The sequence below is a fragment of the Eurosta solidaginis genome, chromosome 1, assembly GCF_040869045.1.
Source record: "Eurosta solidaginis isolate ZX-2024a chromosome 1, ASM4086904v1, whole genome shotgun sequence".
In the NCBI taxonomy this organism is placed as follows: domain Eukaryota; kingdom Metazoa; phylum Arthropoda; class Insecta; order Diptera; family Tephritidae; genus Eurosta; species Eurosta solidaginis.
Window position 1 is genome coordinate 328,695,243 of NC_090319.1, and position 23,289 is coordinate 328,718,531.

Sequence of the window (23,289 nt, forward strand, 5' to 3'; positions counted from 1 at the left end):
TCCGCCATTTTGATTACGCTCGACAATATCTGACAGTTATATCGTAGTTCTATTAATAGATTTGTCCTCCCATTTGTAGATCAGATTTTAGACAGAGCTATTTATACCTAAGTCTACATGGATACTTTTTAATCTAGAAAGTGCCCTACCTTCAGAGGTAGTTTGTAATTTTGTCAGTCCTTCTCTCCTTCTACATGTATATTAATCCAGTACCTTAAGGTTTTAATCCTCGTTTTCTTTCCACCTTTTTCAATTAGAAGAAAATTTTTCTAAGCGGGGTCGCCCCTCGGCAGTGTTTGGCAAGCGCTCCGAGTGTATTTCTGCCAAAGCTCTCAGTGAAAACTCGTCTGCTTGCAGATGCCGTTCGGTAGGTGAAATGGCTGCGACCCTGTTCGGAGTCGGCATAAAGCATGCAGGTCTCGTCCGGCCAATTTGTAGGGAAAATCAAGAGGAGCACGTCGCAAATTGGAAGAGAAGCTCGGCCTTAGATCTCTTCGGAGGTTATCGCGCCTTACATGTATGTATGTTTATCTCTATTCGTTTAGCTAATTCTAGGAGCACTTTCATCTACATGTCTATGCAATGCCGCCTTCCCTCCGCTATTAGTTTCCGGTGGCAGTATTTCTTTCGTCGATTTCAAGGACAGTCTGTTATGTGCCTTTTATAGTTGGGTTTATGCCAATCTCTATTCCTTCGTCACCTCTTCAGTTCGTTGATCTTTCTATCTGTTTAACCATATGTCTGCTTCGCACCATCAATATAGATATTCATGCTTCAGGCTGTAAGTTTATTTGGTCATCTCTCCGTAAGTCCTTCAATCGATTCGTCTGTTTCTTTCCTACTGAAAGTTATGTTATGCCTTCCCAAATAAAAATCTTGTTTCCTTGTCTCCTACATACACCCGTTTCATCGTTCATGCATTAACCCTTTTAGCATACGAATCGTGCGACCCTACCTACTTTTTAGACTTCCAAATCCACATCTTGGTATATACTTGATAATCACCAACCCAAACTCAAAACCTTTGAGTTCTTTCCTATTACATTTCTTTTTCTGTGGCTACTCTGAGCAGGCAATTTTTTCGCTTTTTCCCCCATCCAACTTCTCTGCAACTTTTGATTTCTTGGCATACCCAAATACGATGCGCTTTCACCTAATAACCGTAAAATGTGATAAGTTGTTATTGTTGTTTTGGAGAGGTTGGTGGTTCGAAAGACATTAAATTCACATACAACTAACATCAAAAAACTACATTGAAACCAAACTCAACTTATTGCGAAGTTGGTGATAGCACGCAAATTTTGTGGCGAATTATAGCAAACCCGGAGTTGCATTTCAAGCTGGCGCAGGAATATAAGTAGGCTGAGTGGAGGGAGCGGAGTGGTAGTATAGTCAATTGCATGATAAGTGATGAGAGTTCAGCAACATAAAAATCAGTTGTACAAGGGAGTTACATACAAAAGAGGGATGGGATGAGTGTTGCGATATACAAAAGTGCCATTTGATAAGATAGAAAGAAATGTACATCTCAAAAGTTGCTCAAGCTGCAACTCGTGTGGAATGTTAGATGTAGTACAAGGTGTTCAAAGGAAATGAGGAAAGACTCTTTTACTGTAGATGAACGCTTGATGAAAGGGTGTTCTTTAACGAAGAACGAACGAAATTCGGAAATCAGATGTTCCTCAACCTATCTGTAACTAATGTACTGCAAGGCTAAGGGAATGTAGATACATATTCGAGGATACCATACCGGTATCTTAAACAAGCTTCCCGGTGTAGGCGCAACAATCCTCTTCGACATTTTACAATAGCTTTAGGGTGAGATCGTTTAAAATAAGGGCATAGAGAAGTGACAAAATGAGAAATGGGCAGGAGATAAAATAGTCCTTCGTGGTCACAGGGTAGCCTACAATCTATACTGATCTTTCCAAAATTGTCCGCGGTGTGGTAGATGAGGTTTTCTCTTAGCAACTAAAGCTCGCAATCTAAACTGTTCTTCCAAACTTTCCTAGTATTTTTGTATGTACTAGGAATGGAGGGGATCGTGGGTTCTTGTTCAAAAGTTATCGAAATGTCAAAAAATTATCGATTTTTTATAGAGAAATTATCGATTTATTATTGAAAAATTATCGAAAAATTATCAAAAAGTTATCGATGTAATATCGAAAAACGATCAAATTGGTATCGAAAAGTAATCATTTATTTATCGATATATTATCAAGAAGTCATCGATTTTTCGCAGAAAAAGTATCTAGGTTTTGAAAATTTATCGGTTTGTAATCAAAACGGCAACGATTTATAAAGTTTCTATCGAATACATTTTTATCAAAAGGTTATCAATTAATTATATAAAATTTATCGATTTTTCATAGAAAAATTACTAAAAAAAAGTTATTGACTTGATATCGAAAAACATCAATTTGTTATTGAAAAGTTATCATTTTGGTATCAAGAATTCATCAATTTGCTATCGAAAAGTTGTCAAGTGTTAATTGAAAAACTGTCGAATATTTATCCGAAAGTTTTCAATTTGATTTTTTATTGAAAAGTTATTGATTTATTATTAGAAAGGTAACGACTTCATATCATAACTATCAAAAAGTTATCGATTTGTAATAAAAAATTATTTAGTTGTTATTGAAAAGTACTAATAAGTTATTGATTTTATATCAAAAAGTTATCAGTTTGTTATTGAAAAGACATTATTTTGTTATAGAAAAGCCATTGATTTGTTGTCAAAAAGTTTTTCGAGTTGATATTGAAAAGTTATCGATTTATTATCAAAAAGTTAGCGATTTGTTATAGAAAAATTATCGATTTTTAAGAATTCACGAGCTTAGCACCGGTTTGTAATAATTGAATATTCAATTATTATGTTTTTGTAAGAGAAACTGAAAAGAAAGAAAGAAACATTTATTGGCATATTGCGATGGCACCATTTCGAAAACTGCCACGTAATAATCATCAGGCAATTTCGTAATGTTATCAAATGTTCGCCGAGATTCAAACCGCGAATCACACGGTGAAATTGCAGTTGCCTTAACCAATAGGCTATCCTGCTTGTATTTGTTTCCTTGCTTAATTCAGTTTATCTCATTTCTAAACTAACAACAAAACTGAGATATTCTGTCTCTATATTAATTTGTGTGTTATGTAGGTTTGTTTTTGTAAAGTTTCTTTTTCGTTGCGAATGAGAAGCTTTATAAAGTCGGGCTCGAATTTCGGTAAAACCGAAATTGCCTGATGATGATTACGTGGCGATTTCCGAAATGGTACCATCGCAATATGCCAATAAATAGCTGTATTTTTTCACATCTATAGACGTTTACGCGTAAACTTTATATGGACTGCTAAGCGTCAAACTTTAAATACACCTCTGTAATTGCTTCGCATAAAATTTGTTCTATTAAATTTCAATACGCATTATACTCAAATGTAACTGAAATAAGTGTCTATGTTTCACCTCAACACTAATTCTATGTTTCACCTCTAAAAATTGTGTGTATCCACTATTCATCGCAACCGATTCAGCTATATATTATACATTTTGGCCACCAGAGGTTTGTGTCTCCGATTTTAGGTACATCCTGTTCTGTAGCTAGTTATTTAGCCACAACCGCTAGATGGATCTCCTAAACATTATCTAAGCGAGGATAAGTGTTTTTTTTTTTACGCGCAAACGTAAACGTATACGCCTGTAAAAAAACACGGCTAATGTTTCTTTCTTTCTTTTCAGTTTCTCTTAGAAAAACATAATAATTGAATATTAAATTATTATAAGCCGGTGTTAAGCTCATGAATTCTTAAATAATAAGTATAAATTGAACACACCATTAAACAAACATGAAAAATTATCGAGTTATTCAAAAATTATCAATTTGTTATCAGAAAGTTTTAACTTTGCTATCGAAAAGTTGCCGATTTTTTATCTAAAAGGTATCGATTACTATCGGAATGCTCTTTAAAAGTCATCGATTATATAAAAGTTAACGATTTGATATCGAAAGGTTATCAATTTGGACATCGAATAGTTGCAAACTTTTTATCGCAAAGTTGTTAACTTTTTAACGAAAAGTTGATAATATATTGTTGAATTTTTGAGCTGAAGGCCAAATAAAATAAAAACACAACTTTTTGTACTTTAGTTGTATAATTTATTCTTGTCGATATTTCGGCTTTATTCGGTTCGATCGAACATATTTATATGATCCCGAAGATGGCTTTAGAATAAAGCCCAAATATCGACAAGAATAAATTATACAACTAAAATACAAAAAGTTGTGTTTTTATTTAATTTGGACTTCACCTCAAAAATTCAACAATATATTATTTAATATATTTATATTAATTCTTATCAAAATGAAAAGTTGATAACTTTTTATGGAAATGTTATCAATATGTTAAGTTATCCACATGAAAAATTATCGATTTGCTATTGAAAATTTATAGATTTTTTACCGATTAATGATAAAAAAAGTTATCGATTAGATATCGAAAATTTATAAGGAAAGAGTGATGTACTTATTTGTAAGGAGGGTGTATACACTTGTCATGTTCTCATGTATATATATACATGAAAAATAATACCAAAGTAAATAATTAGTCACCTGTAATGCCACATGTAAACGTTTCGCCCAAACTCGTGCTTGCTTCTTGTCGCTGACAATCATATCCATGTCATGTTGCATGCGCGTAAGGACCCAATGAAAGCACTGCACACTCAACGATTCACTGTAATATTGAAAAAAATTTACATGATCAGACATTCTTACATATACGAGGACATACACCGCCATAAGGAGTTGTACTTTATAAGGAGCATTAAAAATTCACAGAAAGGGAACAAGCGTAAAAGTGTGGAAACATTAACTTAAGAATATATAAGTGTGAAGAAATTAAGATGATGGCAGAAATACTAGAACAGCAACAGAGTCTTTATAAGCTAGTAGAACTTAGCAATTATTGCTAAACAGCAAAAAACGGGGTTGCGTAGTATGTAGCGGATCTTTATAACGGCAGGCTGATATTGTTAATGAAATTACAGATGGTTACGCATAACGCGTAGTGAAGATGTTAGATAAAAATGAGAAAAGATCTGCCCTGCGGATGTGCAACCTCCGGTGCACAATGTATTGACATTAGTAATTAAAAGGGTTGAAAGAAGTTCTTCTTTTGAAATAAGTGAAAATACAAGAAAAGAGATTAACAGCGAAACGGACCCACGGTTGATTTGTTGTGATGATTGATTTGCTGTGGAAATCGCTGTTCTGCTCTCGAAAGCGGAAGGTAATGAAATAAGGTTCGATAACTGATGTAAGAATAATTCGCCTTCATCTTCTCGCATTCAATGCATTACTTTCTTTCAAGACGAATGGTATAGTTAATGGCCAACAGGGATCAAATAACTCGTTCCTGTGGCAGTCACACAAGTATCGTAGCTTACAGGATTCATACCTTCAAAGAAACCGCTTAAATCACAAACCTCCCTGCTCTTATAACTCCATGGTTCAATTTCATTAGCGCTGCCTCCACCTGTAACTCGGTTTGTGTAAGTGGAAGAGACTCGATGTGTCGTTTAGATGCATTTCGCGGACTTACCTATCCGCCAATGACTTGTGGAACGCCACTTTCATATAAGCACCGAAGCAGTGGTGCCCAACAGGAAGGCAGTACGAAATCATGGAACATGCCGAGAGAAGACGGAATGGCTCTTGAAAATTAAGATCAAAGATCTCCGGAATATTCACGATTGTGTCCGTCATGACAACGGTATATATTGATAGATTTTTATTGATGAGGTTTCGCTCTCCTGGTCATGTTATACGAGTGAAATGAGACTCTTGGGCTCGAAAAGTATTCCACTCAGCCCCCGGCTTTGAAAGCAGAAGAAAGGAGGAGGCCTCCACTGAGTTGGGAGAAACAGGTGGAGACAGACTAAAATTCACTTGGTGCTTAATTAGAGTCGGTTATAGCGAATAAAGAATAGCTGGTTTGTTTCGCAACGACATAAATTATCTAGGTGGTTAAGAGCCAAATTATGATGGTGGTGAGCTATCGCGAAAAAAAGATCGACTGAGGAGCTTTTTTGTAGAAGCAAAACTAAGCGAAAACTTGGCGGCCGCCGTGGTGTGATGGTAGCGAGTTCCGCCTACCACACCAAAGATCTTGCGTTCACGCCCCGGGCAAAGCAACATCAAACATTTTAGAAACATGTTTTTTTTTTCAATTAGAAACAAAATTTTCTAAGCGGGGTCGACCTTCGGCAGTTTTTGGAAAGCACTCCTACTGTATTTATGCCATGAAAAGCTCTTAGGTAAAACTCATTTGCCTTGCAGATGCCGTTCGGAGTCGGCATTAAACAAGTAGATCCCATCCCTCCGATTTGTATGAAAAAATAAGAGCAGCACGACGCAAATTGAAAGAGAAGATCGGTCTTAAATCTCTTCGGAGATTACCGCGCCTTACATTTATTTTATTTTAAACTAAGCGAATTCCAGACCATGAATAAGAATTTTATTCTTACTTTCAATCAAAATCAAGAGAGACCGCTCCCAACTCCATAAAGACAGCTCACAAAACGCCCACCAAAGAATAAAGCAAAGCAAGCAAATATTTTATCACTCAGCTAAAGTTAACGACAACACAATTGAAGTATATAACAAAACAAATTTTACTATTGTTGTAAACAAATTTCTATATTCACTTTTTCTTAAAAGTTTTCAAAGGAAATGCTAACGAAAAACTTGACGGGAAGAAGCAGAATATACTGAATAAACTACAGCGGCACAGGGAAGCCTCTAAACAAATTACATTAACGCCGACAGGCAAAGTTACGCAAAACTACAAGAAAACAACGAAAATCAGATGGACAACTAGCCACCCATAAAAGAGCTGCCAATTTTACGCAAAATAATTGGTCTAATGGTAGATGGTAGATGTCCCACAGGAATTGCCCTCGCACTCGTCGTACCATCTATTGCACAACTATTTGACACAGTTCAGTGCAATGCAACGCAACAATGAACGATTGGATTAATAATTAAATTGAATGAATGCTAAGTGAGGGGCGAGAAGACAGTGTGGAGGAGGAGCGAGCTAACTAATGAAATGACAATATTTTAGTAAAACTTCATTCTTATCATTCAAAACTAATTTGAAAGTAACCAAAACAATTTTAGAGAAATTTTCACTATAACAGCAAGCAGCAAGCAAGAAGAAGAAGCAACAGGAGCCCGTAGCAGCAACATTTTTATAAGAAATGACAAGCAAAATATTCGCAAAACTATGACAACAACCTCAGGCGGAAGAGGTGTTGTGGTGAACTAAGCAAAATTTTGTCGGATTTGCTAACTAACGGAAGGCGCAGCTTGGACATCAGATGCGGGTGTTATTACTAGGACCAACGTTGCTAAGTTTACGCAATGTTTGGTATTCTTAAGAATTTTTGTGGAAATTTGTTCGGAATGAAAAGGAAAATGCAACAACTAACAAAAATGTAGCAAACCAAACAGCAAAAAGAAAAACTTAAATAATTGAAGCAAATGTTACAAGAAACAGAACGAAGAGAGCGGGAGCGGAGAAGAAAAGAACTCAAAGTATACCGGCAAGAGTGTGCGAAAAAACAAAACAAAACGTTTCGCTTTGCACTGTTTTTGAAATTTTATTGAACATAAAAACAAAAAACCAAATATAAATACAAATTTGAACGCTAACTTCGGGATGGTTTCGGAATTCTCACGTCCGCTGTAGTGTGGTGGTAGCGTGATACGCCTACCATACCACACCGTAGATCCTGGATTCAAGTCGCGGGCAAAGCGACATCAAAAGTTTAGAAACAAGTTTGTTCAATTTAACAAAAGTTTATCTAAGCAGGGTCGCCCGTCGGCAGTGATTGGGCAAACACTCCAATTGTATTTCTGCTATGAAAAACTTCTCAGTGAAAACTCATCTGTCTTGCAGATGCTGTCCGGAGTCGGCGTAAGACGCTCCGCCAATTTGTAGAAAAAAATAAAAAGAGGAGGTTATCGCGCCTTGTATTTATTTATTGTTTATTTCGAAATTCTGTATTGGATTTTCGATGTTATTCCGGGACTATTTTGACTATTTTGCTACCATTTAGGGACTCTTTTCAGAATTATTTCAATTTATAACGATTACATCTAAAAAAAAACCCACCAGAAGATCATGTTAAAGTTATTGTTCAACTATCGGCTTATTTTCTATAGCGAATTATTATCGTCGAATAATCGGTTTGCTATCGACTTGTTATCGTCCACTTTTCATCGGCGAGTGCAGATATACGTATCATCGATTTTGAATCGGAGTTGTATAGGTAGCTGTTTCACAAAACTACATTGTCTAAGCTTTGGTGATTCGACGGGCGAATAGTTTTTTTTTTTTGTTATAATTATATTAATTGTATGTATTCATTGGGGGCGAGCAGTGGGGGCTATAAGGTATTGGCTGCGGGTTGACATGGAATCCATATACTGGCACCGACTCAGAGGTCTGGTTCACGTATGGATCAATATTTGCTGTAATCTATGAGTTTTTAGGCAGGAATCCAAACAATAGAGGTTTGCGGTAAAGAATGTTTACGAAGAGGCTTATCCTGGAGGTGTATCCTCATTTTGTTGGGCAGTCAGCCTTACGCACCTTGTAATCTTACACAATTACTTCTAAGCTAGAGGATGAATGCATCGGCGTCCCAAATGATCTGGAAGTCAAAAACAAGGTTTTGTAGGATGGGTTCTAGGGTATCAAGGACATGGAGGCTCTTAGATATTAATGAAAGTAACAGTGCATCGAGGACTAATAATTATGTCTGTTTTACAAACCGATGAATCGTAGATAACAAATGGATTATGCGCCGAAAATACATTGATAACAATACGATATGAAATTTGTTATATAATCTACAACCTTTTGATAACAAATAGTTAACTATTCGATAGCAAATCCATACTTTCCGATTACAAATATATAACACGCTGATAACATATTGGTAAAACTCCGATAACAAATCGATATTTTTTCGATATCAAACCGATAATTTTAAATAACTGATTAATAATTTTTTATAATAATCGAAAACAAATTAATTAATTTTCGATATCAAATCGTTTACGCGCCGATAGCAAATTTCGCAACATTCTTATCACAAATCGATAACTTTTAGAATACAAATTGGTAATTGTTCGATAAAATATGAAAATTCCATAGTGTTTCCATAAATAATCGATAACTTTTCCTTAATAAGCCGATAATTTTTCGAAAGTAAATAGATATGTTTTTCGATAGCAAATCGACAACTTCCAAATACAATGTGTCCCCACATGACAGGAATCATCTTTTCAATTGCAATGTGAAATGAACGCCTCCATCGCCTCTCTTACTCTGGTCCACCCCTGTTGAAACTGCAAGTTTCCTCGGACTCCCGTAAGAGGGCATTAAGTGAGTGATCCAACCAATTAGATGGGGCGAAGCGCTGTTACAACAACAACAAGAACTGCGATGACAAATCGATAGCTCGTTTATACCTAGGAGTGGCCCCTCCCTTGCAAGCGGGATTTTTCATACCGCATATATCTGGAAGTATTCAGGCTTGAAGTCTGCAAACTGGTAAAGGTATAAGAGATAAGACTGATAGTGGGTGATGAAGTAAGAGTGGAAGGGGGGTTGCCAACTTCAGCCAGCATTAAATCTTCTTCTTCTAAACCTTCACCGGGCTAAAATCTGCATAAACCTTATAATATCTCGTTGTTAAATTTACTTCGACATGCCGCGTTAGCATCACGAAAAGAACCATAAATCTTGAACATCATACATGATTTCAAGGTATATATCCGGGCAGAGATGGCTTAATTCCTAGAACGCGTTCTACTGTTTCGTTTCTGATTGTCTGCTGTCACAAACAAAAGAGACATTTCTTTTCATTGCTCGCTCTGTTACCAAGAAGCTAAAATTACGCTTGCATTGTTCATTCTCACTACCATCATTTATTTATTTTGCAACAAAAATTTTGAAACAATAAAGTGATTTTCGTTTTAACTGAAAGATAAAATAAAAATAAATCAGAACAAAAAGCAGTGACCAACTTTCGACCGCAACCAACAACTGCTGCGATGGCTCCATGTTTTATAGTCTTCGAAACAAATACACCAAAATAATGCAAGGCTTTCAATATTGGCTGAACGAAAGAGAATGCCGTATTGTGGTTTCTTTGAAAATCGGATGCGAGTGAAAGCATTTTGTCTGCTGCTTCCGAGCACTAAATAAATTTTATCGCAGCAACAAGACAATAAAATTTGACCATGAAGGACAGCGGCGAAACTAGAGTGTGTGCTAAAAGCATTGTCTGATGTCGTCCTGGTAAATTCACGCATGGCAAAGGACTCATATTTATTCCAGAATGAACAGTCGTTGCAGACTGTTAATTTTTACTTTGATTACCGCAGATGCTCTTTTCTTGGATAATTAATGACATATGAATCGCAGGTTCCAAAATGTACATAAAAACGGTCATGTGTACGAAGAGTTCAACATAGGATCAACCACACATCTTCCGAGTAAAACTCCTTGAAATCATAATTCATTGAAAATTTTCAGCTCAGTCAACTACCAGCTTTTCATAAACAAAACAGTATGTTGCCTCTTTACCTTCTCGAAGGCATTGCTTCTGATTTGATACTTTCAAATGATACCCGTGGTATGATCCTGACAACAAATCAGAAAAACTTAGTCCCAAAGTCCTTAAATACTTCCACTATGATCCTGAAAACAATACCGAAACAGTCTTCACATCAATCCGAAAGTAATGTCCAGTACAATCCTGAGAACGATTCTGAAATAATTCTGAAATAGTCCCGAGTTTGACCCGAAATGGTACCCAAGTGATCTGAATTTGCTCTGGAAAATAATCGTGACATTATGCCGAAAATTATTCCGGAGTGATCCAGAGATAGCTTGAAATGGACCCAAAATAGTCCTGAAATGATACTTAAAATAATCTAGAAATTACCCCAAAGTCTCTTAACACTTTCATGATTCTGAAAACAATTCCGAAATAGTCCTGATATAATCACTTTTTACATATTGCCAAACTGATCCGGAGATTGTTTTCGACTGATACCGATTTGGTCCAGAAAACAATGCCTAAATGATATACAGAGAGTTCCGAAACTATCACGAAAATATTCCTGAAATATTACCAAAACAGTCTAAAGTTTATGCCGAAACGATCCGTAAATGATCCCCAAATGATCTCAAAGTGCTCCGAAATCTCGAAATAGTACCGGTATGATCGTGAAAACAAACACGACATAGTCCCATTTAATCCCGAAATAATGTGGAACTAATACAAAGATAACTTCGGATCCCGAAGCGATACCTAAATAACAGCAAAATAGTCTCGAGTGATCCCGAAAACAGTTTTGAAATAATCTCGAAAATAACGATTCGGCGATAGTTTTGTAAAGTTCACGAAATGGTCCCGATATAGTTCCTAAACAATCCTGAAATTATCTTATATTAATACCAAAAGTTGAAGAAATAGTCACGAAATAATACCGAAACAATTCCTAAAACAATTATGGGTGATTCCGTCTTTATACGATAGGTAAATGTTTTCCCAGCTCCTTCCCAGTTTAGCTTTTTGCTTCCATTATATTAGGTCGGTTTGGTTTTGGCCGCGAATTTCAATACAAAATTGGGAAAAACTGCAATAGATTTTGGAGTAACTTTCCGTCGAGCTAGATAAATAATTTTTCTAAATGGGGCACGGAATGGAAACTTGCCATCGATGTTTAGGTACTTTCTCATTAAGTTAAAAGCTTTAAACCTTAAACTTAGGTCAGGAAACTAGAAGAATGAGCAAAAGTAAAAAAAAAATCGCTAGGTGGCGCACAGGTCGAGATAATTGGAAAAATTCGTACGATACTAGGAGTTTTGAGATCTGTTGATGAGGCAGGTATCGAAATATTTAGAGATCTTTGAAAAATCCATACAGAACATATGAAATCTTGCGATCTTCTTTTAAGTCACCTCACATTAAACAAGAAACTTGAGTCCTTATACTTTTAGCATGGCATCGTGACAACACAACAAAAGAAGAAAAAATGGCCGCTAGGTCGGGCACGGATCTAGAAAATTAGAAAATTTATGCGATGTAAGAAATATTGGCATCGGCTTTTAACTAGCTACCAAGTGAGCTAAATGTGGTTCAGAGTTCAATGACTGCTTGACAAGAAAATATCGGGTAGATGCCGCAGAGGGGAAAAATTGTGCTAGGTGGCGCCTGGTTCAAAATATATGTGTTGAAATTTCTTACTAAATAAATAAATACAAGGCGCAATAACGTGCGAAGAGATTTTAGGCCGAACTTCTTTCCAATCACTTTGTGCTATAAACTTGGAATCTCAAACGTTCTGACGACCAAGAAAAGTCAACAAAAGAGGAAAGATTTCGACAGGTGGCGCATGGCTCCAGATCATAAAAACCCTAGGATTATGTAACTTCCTGGAAAGCTAGAGGTTTGAAACGTATTGCAGCGGCCTAATGGAGTCAAATGCAAAAAATGCAAACAAAAGTTTCCGCTACAAGGCGCACATATCGAGATATTGAGAAAATTATACGGAGAAGGGCAGTCTTGGGATAAATGTTTAAGAGACTGGCCATTGAGGGAAGGAAGTGTTTAAAAATTTCTTTAAATTTCTATTTGATGTCGATTCTATGTAGGTGGCCTGCCTTTTATCATAAAATTTGAAATTCTTCCCGACTCCGATTTAGTAAACTCTATTTTTTTCTTACTCACTGTACATAAAAGAGTTTGTCATACAGCATTGTAAACGAAATGCATTTTACGAACCAAATCAAAAAAAAAAAAAATTTCTAATAGCAAACTAAAATCAGCTATAAAATAAAGGAAAAGAATTGAAAATAGAATGCTTAAAAATTTAATGCTTTCTTGGGGTTACGTCATAATAAACAAACACAACAATTTAATGTTCCTACACAAAGAGCACAGCAACAACAATATTCACTAAGAAACCAATAAAATTGCTACTTGAGACAATACTAAGTCACTTTAATGTGATTTACTGCACTTCACTTGAACTTTAATGGATGGAAACTAAATTCCGTACGTTGACAACAAATAAGGATGTTTGTATGCGATATAAGTCAATGACCAATAAGCTGATTCCAATGCACCACAGCTTGATAACAATACAATCCTAACTACTCTAAGTACAATAGTATTCAATCATTTATTTATTTAATCATTCATATGTTCGTCAGGTAAACTAGAATCTAGCCAGCCATTCAACTGACATATCAACCACATACCCGCTTACTTATGTATGTGTGCCCCGTTCTTTTTCTACCCTCATTTTCTTTAGCTTGTCACTTCACTCACCTCACTAACTCCAATTGCATGCCGCTTAAACGATTGAATTGCAAAAAGAATCGTATTGCCCACAAAAGGTACGAATCATCATGATTGCCAGTACCAGCATTCCGTTCCAAAACACGTCTCACCTGACGCACTAGGGTGTTGTAAGCAGAACGCAGAATCTCAATGCAGAACTCGCGCAAACATAAGCTAGAAAAATGAAAATAAAGAAAAAGGAAAAAAGTAAAATACATGAGAAATGAAATTACAGAAAACTAAATGAAATTGAAATGTAGAATAATAGTTTAAATAAAACTAAGAATACGCTAAATAGAAGAAATAGAAATGCGGTGCTGAAATGAGATTTTGTTTTGTGAAAGGGTTCTTCCCGCTTAGGTGGCTAAATGACGATTTGCAATGTATATTGAAGGTAATCTAGTGTTTAATGAAAACTTTTGAAAAGATTTAAACGACTTTGAAGAAAGGAAACACATAGCGAGGGTTGGGGGAAGTAAGTGCATAAAAGGTTTGGGAGCACTAAGCAAATGCGGTTTCTTTCCTGCGATTGAAAGGACTATGTACAGCAACCCTTTCAAGAGGTTGCTAGCACAATTTCTAGCTTCTAGCATTTTCAAGCTCAGCTACCCGTGGCGAATCCTCTTTGTTTAGCGAGTGACGCTCAGGCGAGCCCAAGAGAGTTTTGGATGATCTAGAAGATTTAGTGAGGTCACATCAAATATTTCCCGAGATGGTATAGGTAGTAACTTAACGGTGCTGTTTTCCGCAATGTACCGGATACATATCCATGAATGGACTATCAACATCGATAAACCTCCCCAAAAACTTCCCTACAAGAAAAGTCTTCGTCTCTTTTCCCCAATTCATTTGAAGTATACCCTGACTGAGCTGTTGCAAATATGTATTTTCGGTTGAAATGTCTTGTACAGTCGCATAACATGGTCTTCTCGGCGAACTCATGGGGCTTTTAGTCGGTGCACTATGTTGCATTAACCTCATATGGCTGATCATCAATTTCTGTCGATACACGCCGGTGACGACGATTAAAATTTTCGAAGAAATAAAAATTATACAATTTATAATTTCCTACTTTATATTAACATCTTCGTCAATCGTAGTTTGAAGACAAACTGGTTTCGATATTTTGCCCAGTTCAATGTTTTTTTTCTTCCCCATCGACCGATGAAACCAGTGTGTCTATAAGCCAAAATTGTGAAGGGATGACGAAATATTGTTCTGAATAAATCAAAAGACATATTTGCTATGAAATGTAAATTTTTCACCGATAGACGTCGGTCAAGTATACATTAATAACAAGTAAGGAGGGCTAAGTTCGGGTGTAACCGAACATTCATCAGCTGAGAGCTTTGGAGACAAAATATGGGAAAATCACCATGTAGGAAAATGAGCTTAGTGTAACCCTGGAATGTGTTTGTTTGACATGGGTATCAAATGGAAGGTATTAAAGAGTATAGTAAAAGGGACGCCTTTTAGAGAAGTCGCCATAAAGGTGGACCAGGTGTGACTCTAGAATGTGTTTGTACGATATGGGTATCAAATGAAAGGTGTTAATGAGTATTTTTAAAAGGGAGTGGGCCTTCGTTCTATAGGTGTTCGCCTTTTCGAGATATCGCCATAAAGGTGGACCAGGGGTGACTCTAGAATGTGTTTGTACGATACCCATATCAAATTAAAGGTATTGTTACGAATATTAGCAACACTAAGGGGTACTGTCATCTCTAAGCCGATGCTAAGCAGTGACGTGAATTCACATCAATAATTCAACAATTATGTCTACACATACACGTACACGCAGCGGAGAAGCAACGCACAAACACATGCAGATTTCTTATGTGAAATGCTCCTAAAGGTATGCAATTATAATTGTGGAAGTGTCGCTCACACATACAAGCGCATGGGGTATGAGAGAAGCTATAAAAATTATACATCTGTAGCTGTAGCTATAACTAACTAGTAAGTTCTGGAATTAGAAAAACCTAGAAATATGCAACGAGCAAATCAGACAGTATAAAAAGGCGACAACAGTAGAGGCAAGAGATCAGTTTCATTTAAACTATCAGTCAGTTTGGTTTAACTAAGCAAGCTATAAGTGTTATTGTACTTTAATAAAGGCCATTTTTCCATTATTCAATATTGAAGTTATTTATTCAACAGTTTAGCAATACGAACGTTAGAAGAAGATTGCAAATAAGGGGAATTGCAGTAAATTCGTTACAGTATTAATGGGGGTTTTAAACGGGGGTAGCCCTTAGTTGTATATGTGAAGACGTTTTCGAGAGATTCGTGGTTTCTTGTAAACTCTCGCTCAGCAAAAACACTAGAATACGAGCGCTTCCCAAGGCAGTCGGTTCTATGTACCGGAGCGACTCGGGATTTTTCCCGACCAAGGACTGTCATTTCATTGTGACCCCATCTAATTTGTTTCGCCCCTCCCAGCAGCTCCTTGCAGCAGGACTGCTCCATATTCTCTTACTCCGGGAAGGCATCGAATCCAATCCGGGTCCGTCTCCTGGCCCCGGTCCTGAGAAATGGTTTTGCTGCATCTGCCGGAAAAGAATCTTTTTAGGACGGTCATACTCTGTTCAGTGTGTCTCGTGCAAGGGATGGTTGCATCGGACAGGTTGTTCTGGGCTTGATCCCAAAACCCGACGTCCACGTAACTTTTATAAATCTTTTGTGGCTCCTTGCTGTTCACGCCCAAGGGCGTCCCGTAATCTACGTCTAAGCGCCCCCACTACCTTCCAGCAGCCCCGCTGCTCAGCAAGCGACAACAAGTACCCGCTGCTGCTCGCGCCCCACGGCGCCAACAACTCAAACAGCTGCTACCACTCATAACTACAATCTTCGTAGTAGAGTCGGAAGCAATGCTGAGCAACAGCCCCTGCCCCCGTCTTCCCCCCCCCCCCTCTTTTCCGGCAGCAATCGTGTAGGTCAGGGAAACAGACTCTTAGTCCCTACCTCCGTTTGCATCGTTTGCCAACACAGAATATATATGTTTGCGACATCAGCCCAATGCAGCTCCTGCCTTGGGTGGTGCCACTTCCCTAGATGTACTGGTCTCCGCGACGGCAACCCCCCCCACGGGTTTCATCGCGCCATGTTGCCAGGTCGCAAACCCAAATCATCCGGGTACCCCAATGCTTGCCCAAGGACGCCCAGTCCTAGGGCCACAACAGCAATTGCGTCCTGGCCTTCCCCAACCCAGGCGTAGTCACCCGTCACTTACCCCCAGAGTGGCGACGTCTCCCCTTATGCACTTCAGAATTCTGCAGTTAAACTGTAATGGACTAACTGGGAAGATTACAGAGATAGTCGATTTCATGAAGCGGCACAACATCCGCATTGCTGCGATTAAAGAGACTAAACTCATAGCAAGATCTGCATTGCAGACCTGCTCTGGGTATAACGTCCACAGGAAAGACCGCGAGAGCGGAAATGGAGGCGGTATCGCGTTTATCATACACCACTCTGTGCAATATTGTATATTTGATCCTGGCATCGACCGCAGGGACAATGTCTTAGAACGTCAAGGCCTATCTGTCCGGTCAGGCGATGCAAACCTAGAAATCATCAACATCTACATCCCTCCTGCCACCTGTTGCCCCAGTGGATACCACCCTAATATCAGGGCCTTACTCACTGGCAACAATCGCATTATCTTAGGCGATTTCAATGCCCATCATGATCTATGGCATTCAAACTTGCGGGCGGACAGTAGGGGTGAGATGTTGGCGGATCAAATAGAAGAAACGACGTTCTGCACAATAAACGGAGATGCCCCCACACGTATGGTAGGAAGCTGTCACAGCTCGCCAGATATCTCAATCGTGAGCGCAGAACTCGTAAACTGCGTCAACTGGCAGCCGATGGTAACATTGGCATCCGACCACCTGTCCATACTTATTTCGCTTGAGCGTAACGCCGACTTCATCGTCAATGAAAAACGCACTTTCATAAACTTCAAAAAAGGAAAGTGGGAAGAATATAAATCCTTTACAGACAGCCGCCTAGCTGCCCTCCCTATCCCGACTGATGCCCGCCAAGGGGAGCGTGCCTTCCGTAGGGTCATTAAATCCGCCTCGGCACATTTCATTCCCGCCGGGAGAATTCCCGAAATCCGGCCCCACTTCCCGGCGGAGGCCGCAAACTTAGCGAGAGAACGTGACCTTATAAGACAGCTTGACCCAGGCGACCCCCAAATAAGGGATATAAACCAACGCATCAGATTGCTTGTAGATGAACACAAGCGGGCGAAATGGGAGGAGCACCTAAGAGGCTGTAACCTCTCTACCGGTGTGGGTAAACTTTGGTCCACCGTAAAGTCCCTATCGAATCCGACTAAGCACAAAGACAAAGTTTCCATCGCCTTTGGCGACAAAGTGCTGTCGGACGCGAAAAAATGCGCGAGCGCTTTCTGCCGACAATATATAACGCATCCTACGGTCGACAAAGATAGACGGAGAGCCAATAGACGCGCACATAAACACAAATTCAGCGCGTCACCACTCACCATCACCACTAAAGAGGTTGAGGACGCCATTGGTCGTGCTAAACCATCCAAAGCAGTGGGCCCAGACGGCATAGCCATGCCGATGCTTAAAAACCTAGGGAAAGAGGGGTTCAAATATTTAGCGCATGTCTTCAATCTGTCTCTTACCACCTTTGTCATACCTGAGAAATGGAAAATGGCCAAGGTGGTCCCGCTACTAAAGCCTGGGAAACCAGCTAACATAGGTGAGTCGTATCGTCCGATATCTCTCCTATCGCCAGTGGCAAAGACGCTTGAAGCCATTTTGCTCCCTTATTTCCAAGCAAATTTGCAGCTAGCCCCTCATCAGCATGGCTTCAGAAAACTCCATAGCACTACCACCGCGCTAAATGCCATTAGCACCCCGATAAATTGCGGTTTAAATCAATACCCCCACCATAGAACAGAACTCGTAGCGCTAGACCTATCAAACGCTTTTGATACGGTCAACCATGGCTCGTTACTGCAGGACCTGGAAGGGTCTACTCTTCCCCCATGTCTTAATTTCTACATATCTAAGCTACCTTCACCGCCGGAAGGAGTCACAATCGTTTCCTACGCCGATGACTGCACAATAATGGCCACAGGCCCAGGCCCAAAGATCGATGCGCTATGCAATAAAATAAACGGCTACCTCCCTGATCTCTCCAGTTTTTTCGCCTCGCGAAACCTGGCATTACAACCCACTAAATCTTTCGCGACCTTATTTACAACATGGATGCCCCAAATGTCGACCATTTTGAACATCCACGTCGATGGCACTACGCTACCGACTGTCCGACAGCCCAAAATCTTGGGTGTGACGTTTGATCAGGATCTAAATTTTGGTGAGCACGCAGCCGCAATTGTTCCGAGAATTCAGAGCCGTAACAAAATCCTCAAATCCCTCGCTGGCAGTACTTGGGGAAAAGATAAAGAAACGCTCATGACTACATACAAAGCAATTAGCCAGCCGATTACGTGCTACGCGTCACCCATATGGTCGCCAAGCCTAAAAACCACCCACTGGAAGAAACTACAGGCCTGCCAAAATACTGCTCTCAGAATCGCCACGGGCTGTCTTCTTATGTCCCCAGAACACCATCTGCATAATGAGGCGAGAATACTCCCCATCAGGGAGAGAAATGAGATGCTGACCAAACAGTTCCTGTTGAATACCCAGAAACCTGGGCATCCCAACAGACATCTGATTGATGAACCAGCACCGCCTAGGGGCTCAAGGAGTCATCTCCTTAAGCATTTTGAGGAAATACGGCACCTGAGAACCCAGCCGTATGAAGTGAAAAAACACAAGCAGGTCCTTGGTGAACTCCATAAACAGGCGTCGGACCTTTATGCCGGGAATTGCCCGGTGAATCCAGTACTTAACGAAAATTATCCAAAACTTGCGGAAGAGGAACGCATACTCCCCAGGGAAACGCGTGTCACTCTTGCTCAACTTCATTCTGGATACTGTAACAGGTTAAACTCTTACCTATCCAGAATCAACCCCGACATACAAAATGTATGCTCCGCTTGCAATGTGTCCCCACATGACACCAACCATCTCTTCAATTGTAATGTGGAACCAACGCCTCTAACACCCCTTTCCCAATTTGTGATCGGTCGCGGCTATTAGGTGGGGCGAGCATTGCTACAACAACAACAACAACAACTAGAATACGAGTCAATAGGGCAGTTCACGATCATGCGCAAAAGGTCTTGCATTGTTGCATACGAAATTTTAATCGCAAGGTGTATATGGGAAGGCGTTTTTGAGATATCGGCCAAAATGTGGTCCAGGGTGACCCAGAACACCATCTGTCGGCTACCGCTAATTTATTTATATATATAACACCACGAACAGTATTCATGCCAAGATTCCAACGGCTTTTGATTTCGCCCTGCAGAACTTTTTCATTTTCTTCTACTTAATATGGTAGGTGTCACACCCATTTTACAAAGTTTTTTCTAAAGTTATATTTTGCGTCAACAAAGCAATCAAATTACCATGTTTCATCCCTTTTCTCGTATTTGGTATAGAATTATGGCATTTTTTCATTTTTTGAAATTTTCGATATCGAAAAAGTGGGCGTGGTCATAGTCGGATTTCGACCATTTTTAATACCAAGATAAAGTGAGTTCAGATAAATGCGTGAACTAAAATTAGTAACGATTTTTGCTCAAGTTATTGTGCTAACGGCCGAGCGGAAGGATAGGCGGTCGATTTTGTATAAAAAATTGGCGTGGCTTCAACCGATTTCATCCATTTTCACAGAAAACAGTTATCATCATAGAAGCTATGCCGTTACCAAATTTCACATGGACTGGTGAATTTTTGTTCGACCTAGGGCATTAAAAGTATTCTAGACAAATTAAGTGAAAAAGGGCGGAGCCACACCCATTTTAAAATTTTCTTTTTTTTGCATTTTGTTGCAACATATCATTACTGGAGTTTAATATTGACATAATTTACTTATATACTGTAAAGATATTACATTTTTGGTTAAAATTTGACTTTTAAAATTGGTCGTGTTCGTCATACGATTTTGCTAATTTTTATTTAGAACACATATAGTAATAGAAGTAACGATCCTGCCAAATTTCACCATGATATCTTCAACCACTGCCAAATTACAGCTTGAAAAACTTGTAAATTACTTCCTATTAAAAGTGGGCGGTGCTACGCCCATTGTCCAAAATTTTACTAATTTTCCATTCTGCGTTATAAGGTAAACCCACCTGCCAAGTTTCATCGCTTTATCCGTCTTTGGTAATGAATTATCGCACTTTTTCGATTTTTCGACATTTTCGAGATCGAAAAAGTGTCGTGGCTATAGTCCGAATTCGTTCATTTTAAATAGCGATCTGAGATAAATGCCCAGGAACTTACATACCAAATTTCATTAAGATACCGCAAATTGTACTCAAGTTATCGTGTTCACGGACAGACAGACGGACGGACGGACATGGCTAAATGAATTTCCTTTTCCCCAGATCATTTTGATATATAGAAGTCTATATCTATCTAGATTAGTTTATGCCGTTACGGGATACCGTTATGTGAACAAAATTAATATACTCTGTGAGCTCTTCCCAGCTGAGTATAAAACATATTTCTTTTTGAAATTACATTTTTTTAATAATAGAAACGATTTTGAGCAAATACAGAGGGAAGATGCAGGTGAATGATAAAGATAAAAAGGAGATATAAAGGCACAAACTACAATCTGAGGGCTCGCAGACCTCTGTCCCGGACATCTTTTGTAAACAAGGTTTCGGAAGTATTTCGATGTTTCCTGCTCAAAAACTGTATTTGGTATGAAAGCAAAGAACACACCCTTTATACCAGGAAGAGATAACAAGCGTATCCCCTCTCCTTCGTAAGAGTAGACAAAGTAATATAGACTGAGAAAGACATGGAAATAAGAAGATAGTTAGTTAAAGAGAGTAAATATATAGTGAGATAATGCTAGTTTAGGTAAGGTTGGGTAGGAGCTGTCCATTTAAGGAACAGCTCATTTGAGATCTTTTAATTAGACCGTTGTGTTAACACGTTGTCCGTTGTGTTACCACGAACTCCAACTCTGAATTATTCATCGATTCATCGATTTTAGAAATTTCCTCTGAGCAAAATGTGACTGGATGATTCCACCTCTGCGACCTCCATTACGTTAAGGCGTATCGCATGGCCTCCCATCGGGCGGTGCCCTGTTAACACTCCAATACCCATGAAAGGATGAGCAAAGGATGCATGGCAAGAAGTGGTGTCAACGCAGCGTTTGCTAAGCTGAATCGGTGTCCAGCTGTCCAGAAGCGGAGAGCTAGCGGCCAGCAAGTGAGGTTAAGCAATTACGCACATTCCTGGACCCCACGTAGGCAGAGCTTGGCGCTGTGATACTCGTATAACTATCTAAGTTAAGAATGAATTATCTAACTGTGACAGAGGTGGATAGAATCTCATCTACCGCATCTGGAAGATGCAATTCAGGCAGCCCAAATTTCCTTCTAACGCCGCGCTCATGGCAGAATACTCCACTCCCAGTATAGCTACACCATACTCTCTTCGCATATTAATTCCAATGATCCCTTTAGGGAATATGATCGTGAATGTAGCAACAAGAAGGAAGCACAGCAGTGATATAGTGAAAGCGCATGAATTAAAAACGAAGAGGGAGAAGCGAGCACAGTTCATATAGAGAAGAGATCGAAGGACAGTGTAAGAGTTTAAACAGAGAATATGACTAGCATTTTATCCAAAAATGGAGGCAGTCAAGCAAAGCAAAGTTTAGCACAAAATAAATAAACCAAAGGTAGGGACTTCTTCAGAACCACCAACGACTGAACCAGTTAAGAACGCGCCTGGCCGTAAATGCCGCTTTGTAGGACACCACAATGTTAAAAGTTTGAGTTGAAAGCGCTGCGAATGGAGAGAATCTTAATACAATAGTGTACGATTCGCTACGCAACAGTTCTGAACTAGTTCGTAGTGCAATTTGATTCAGGGAAGTTTGGACATCGAGCAATACTTGAAGAGCTCTTTGAAAAAACCGCATCTTCACAATACCCCCCCCCCCCCCGCACTAAAAAAAAACAATACCTTCACCTTTCGCTGATCTCATCTTTACTTTGCCTGGGGCCTTGTGTCAGTCTCATTTTGAAATGAGAGAGTATATCTGATTTCCACAAAATTGTTAGCACAGTAGCCATGAGGGTATCCGTGATCGACTGAGATAGTCACATCAATCAGGGGCATGATATACGTTTGTTCAACTGCAGCCATGTATCAAAATTCTCAAATTTCCCATAAATCGGTTGATGGAAATGGAACACCAAGTGAGTTCACGTCTCCCTCCACCTGTCCTTTCCTTCCTCTACATGTGTGTCGAGGGGAGTACTACGCGTTTGAACATCTCAATAATATCCGTCACAAAGCTTCTTTCATGCTTCTTTACACGGTCACTTTTTCGCTGTGCCAAAAGCAGAATTATACTCAATTTAAAGGGCAAAGGCTAAAGTGCTTGGTTGCTATGTGCAGTTCGTGTGTTTGAAATGGGCAGCCCTTTGTTGCTGGCAAATTCTATTTAGCAGAACTTTATTTTATTTTTTTTTCTTTTCCAATACGGTTATTTAAGTTAAGATTTTTTAGTTATTTCTTGGATATTATTATTTGCTTCTTGTGTAACACTCGCGGCTGAATGCAATTGGCAGTTGTAGCCAGAGCGGCATCAACCCTCAACGGGGCTCAAGGCAACCATCAATTTGGGTGCCCTCTTTTCATGTCCTTCCCTTTTTTTCGATTAACAAATACAAACTAATATCTTTCTATTTACTATCTACATTTTCAAAATGT

At 39.0% G+C, this 23,289-nt stretch overlaps 1 protein-coding gene across 1 annotated transcript in view; it reads right to left on the bottom strand.

The window, feature by feature from the left end:
* Positions 1-23,289, bottom strand: part of timeout (circadian regulator timeout) — a 272,495-nt gene that overhangs the window by 176,852 nt on the left and 72,354 nt on the right. The window contains exons 5-6 of the mRNA XM_067767826.1: positions 13,415-13,600; positions 4,608-4,731 (exon numbers count right to left, since the gene is read on the bottom strand). Coding sequence (XP_067623927.1) covers positions 4,608-4,731; positions 13,415-13,600 — 310 coding nt within the window. The remainder of the gene's footprint in view (positions 1-4,607; positions 4,732-13,414; positions 13,601-23,289) is intronic.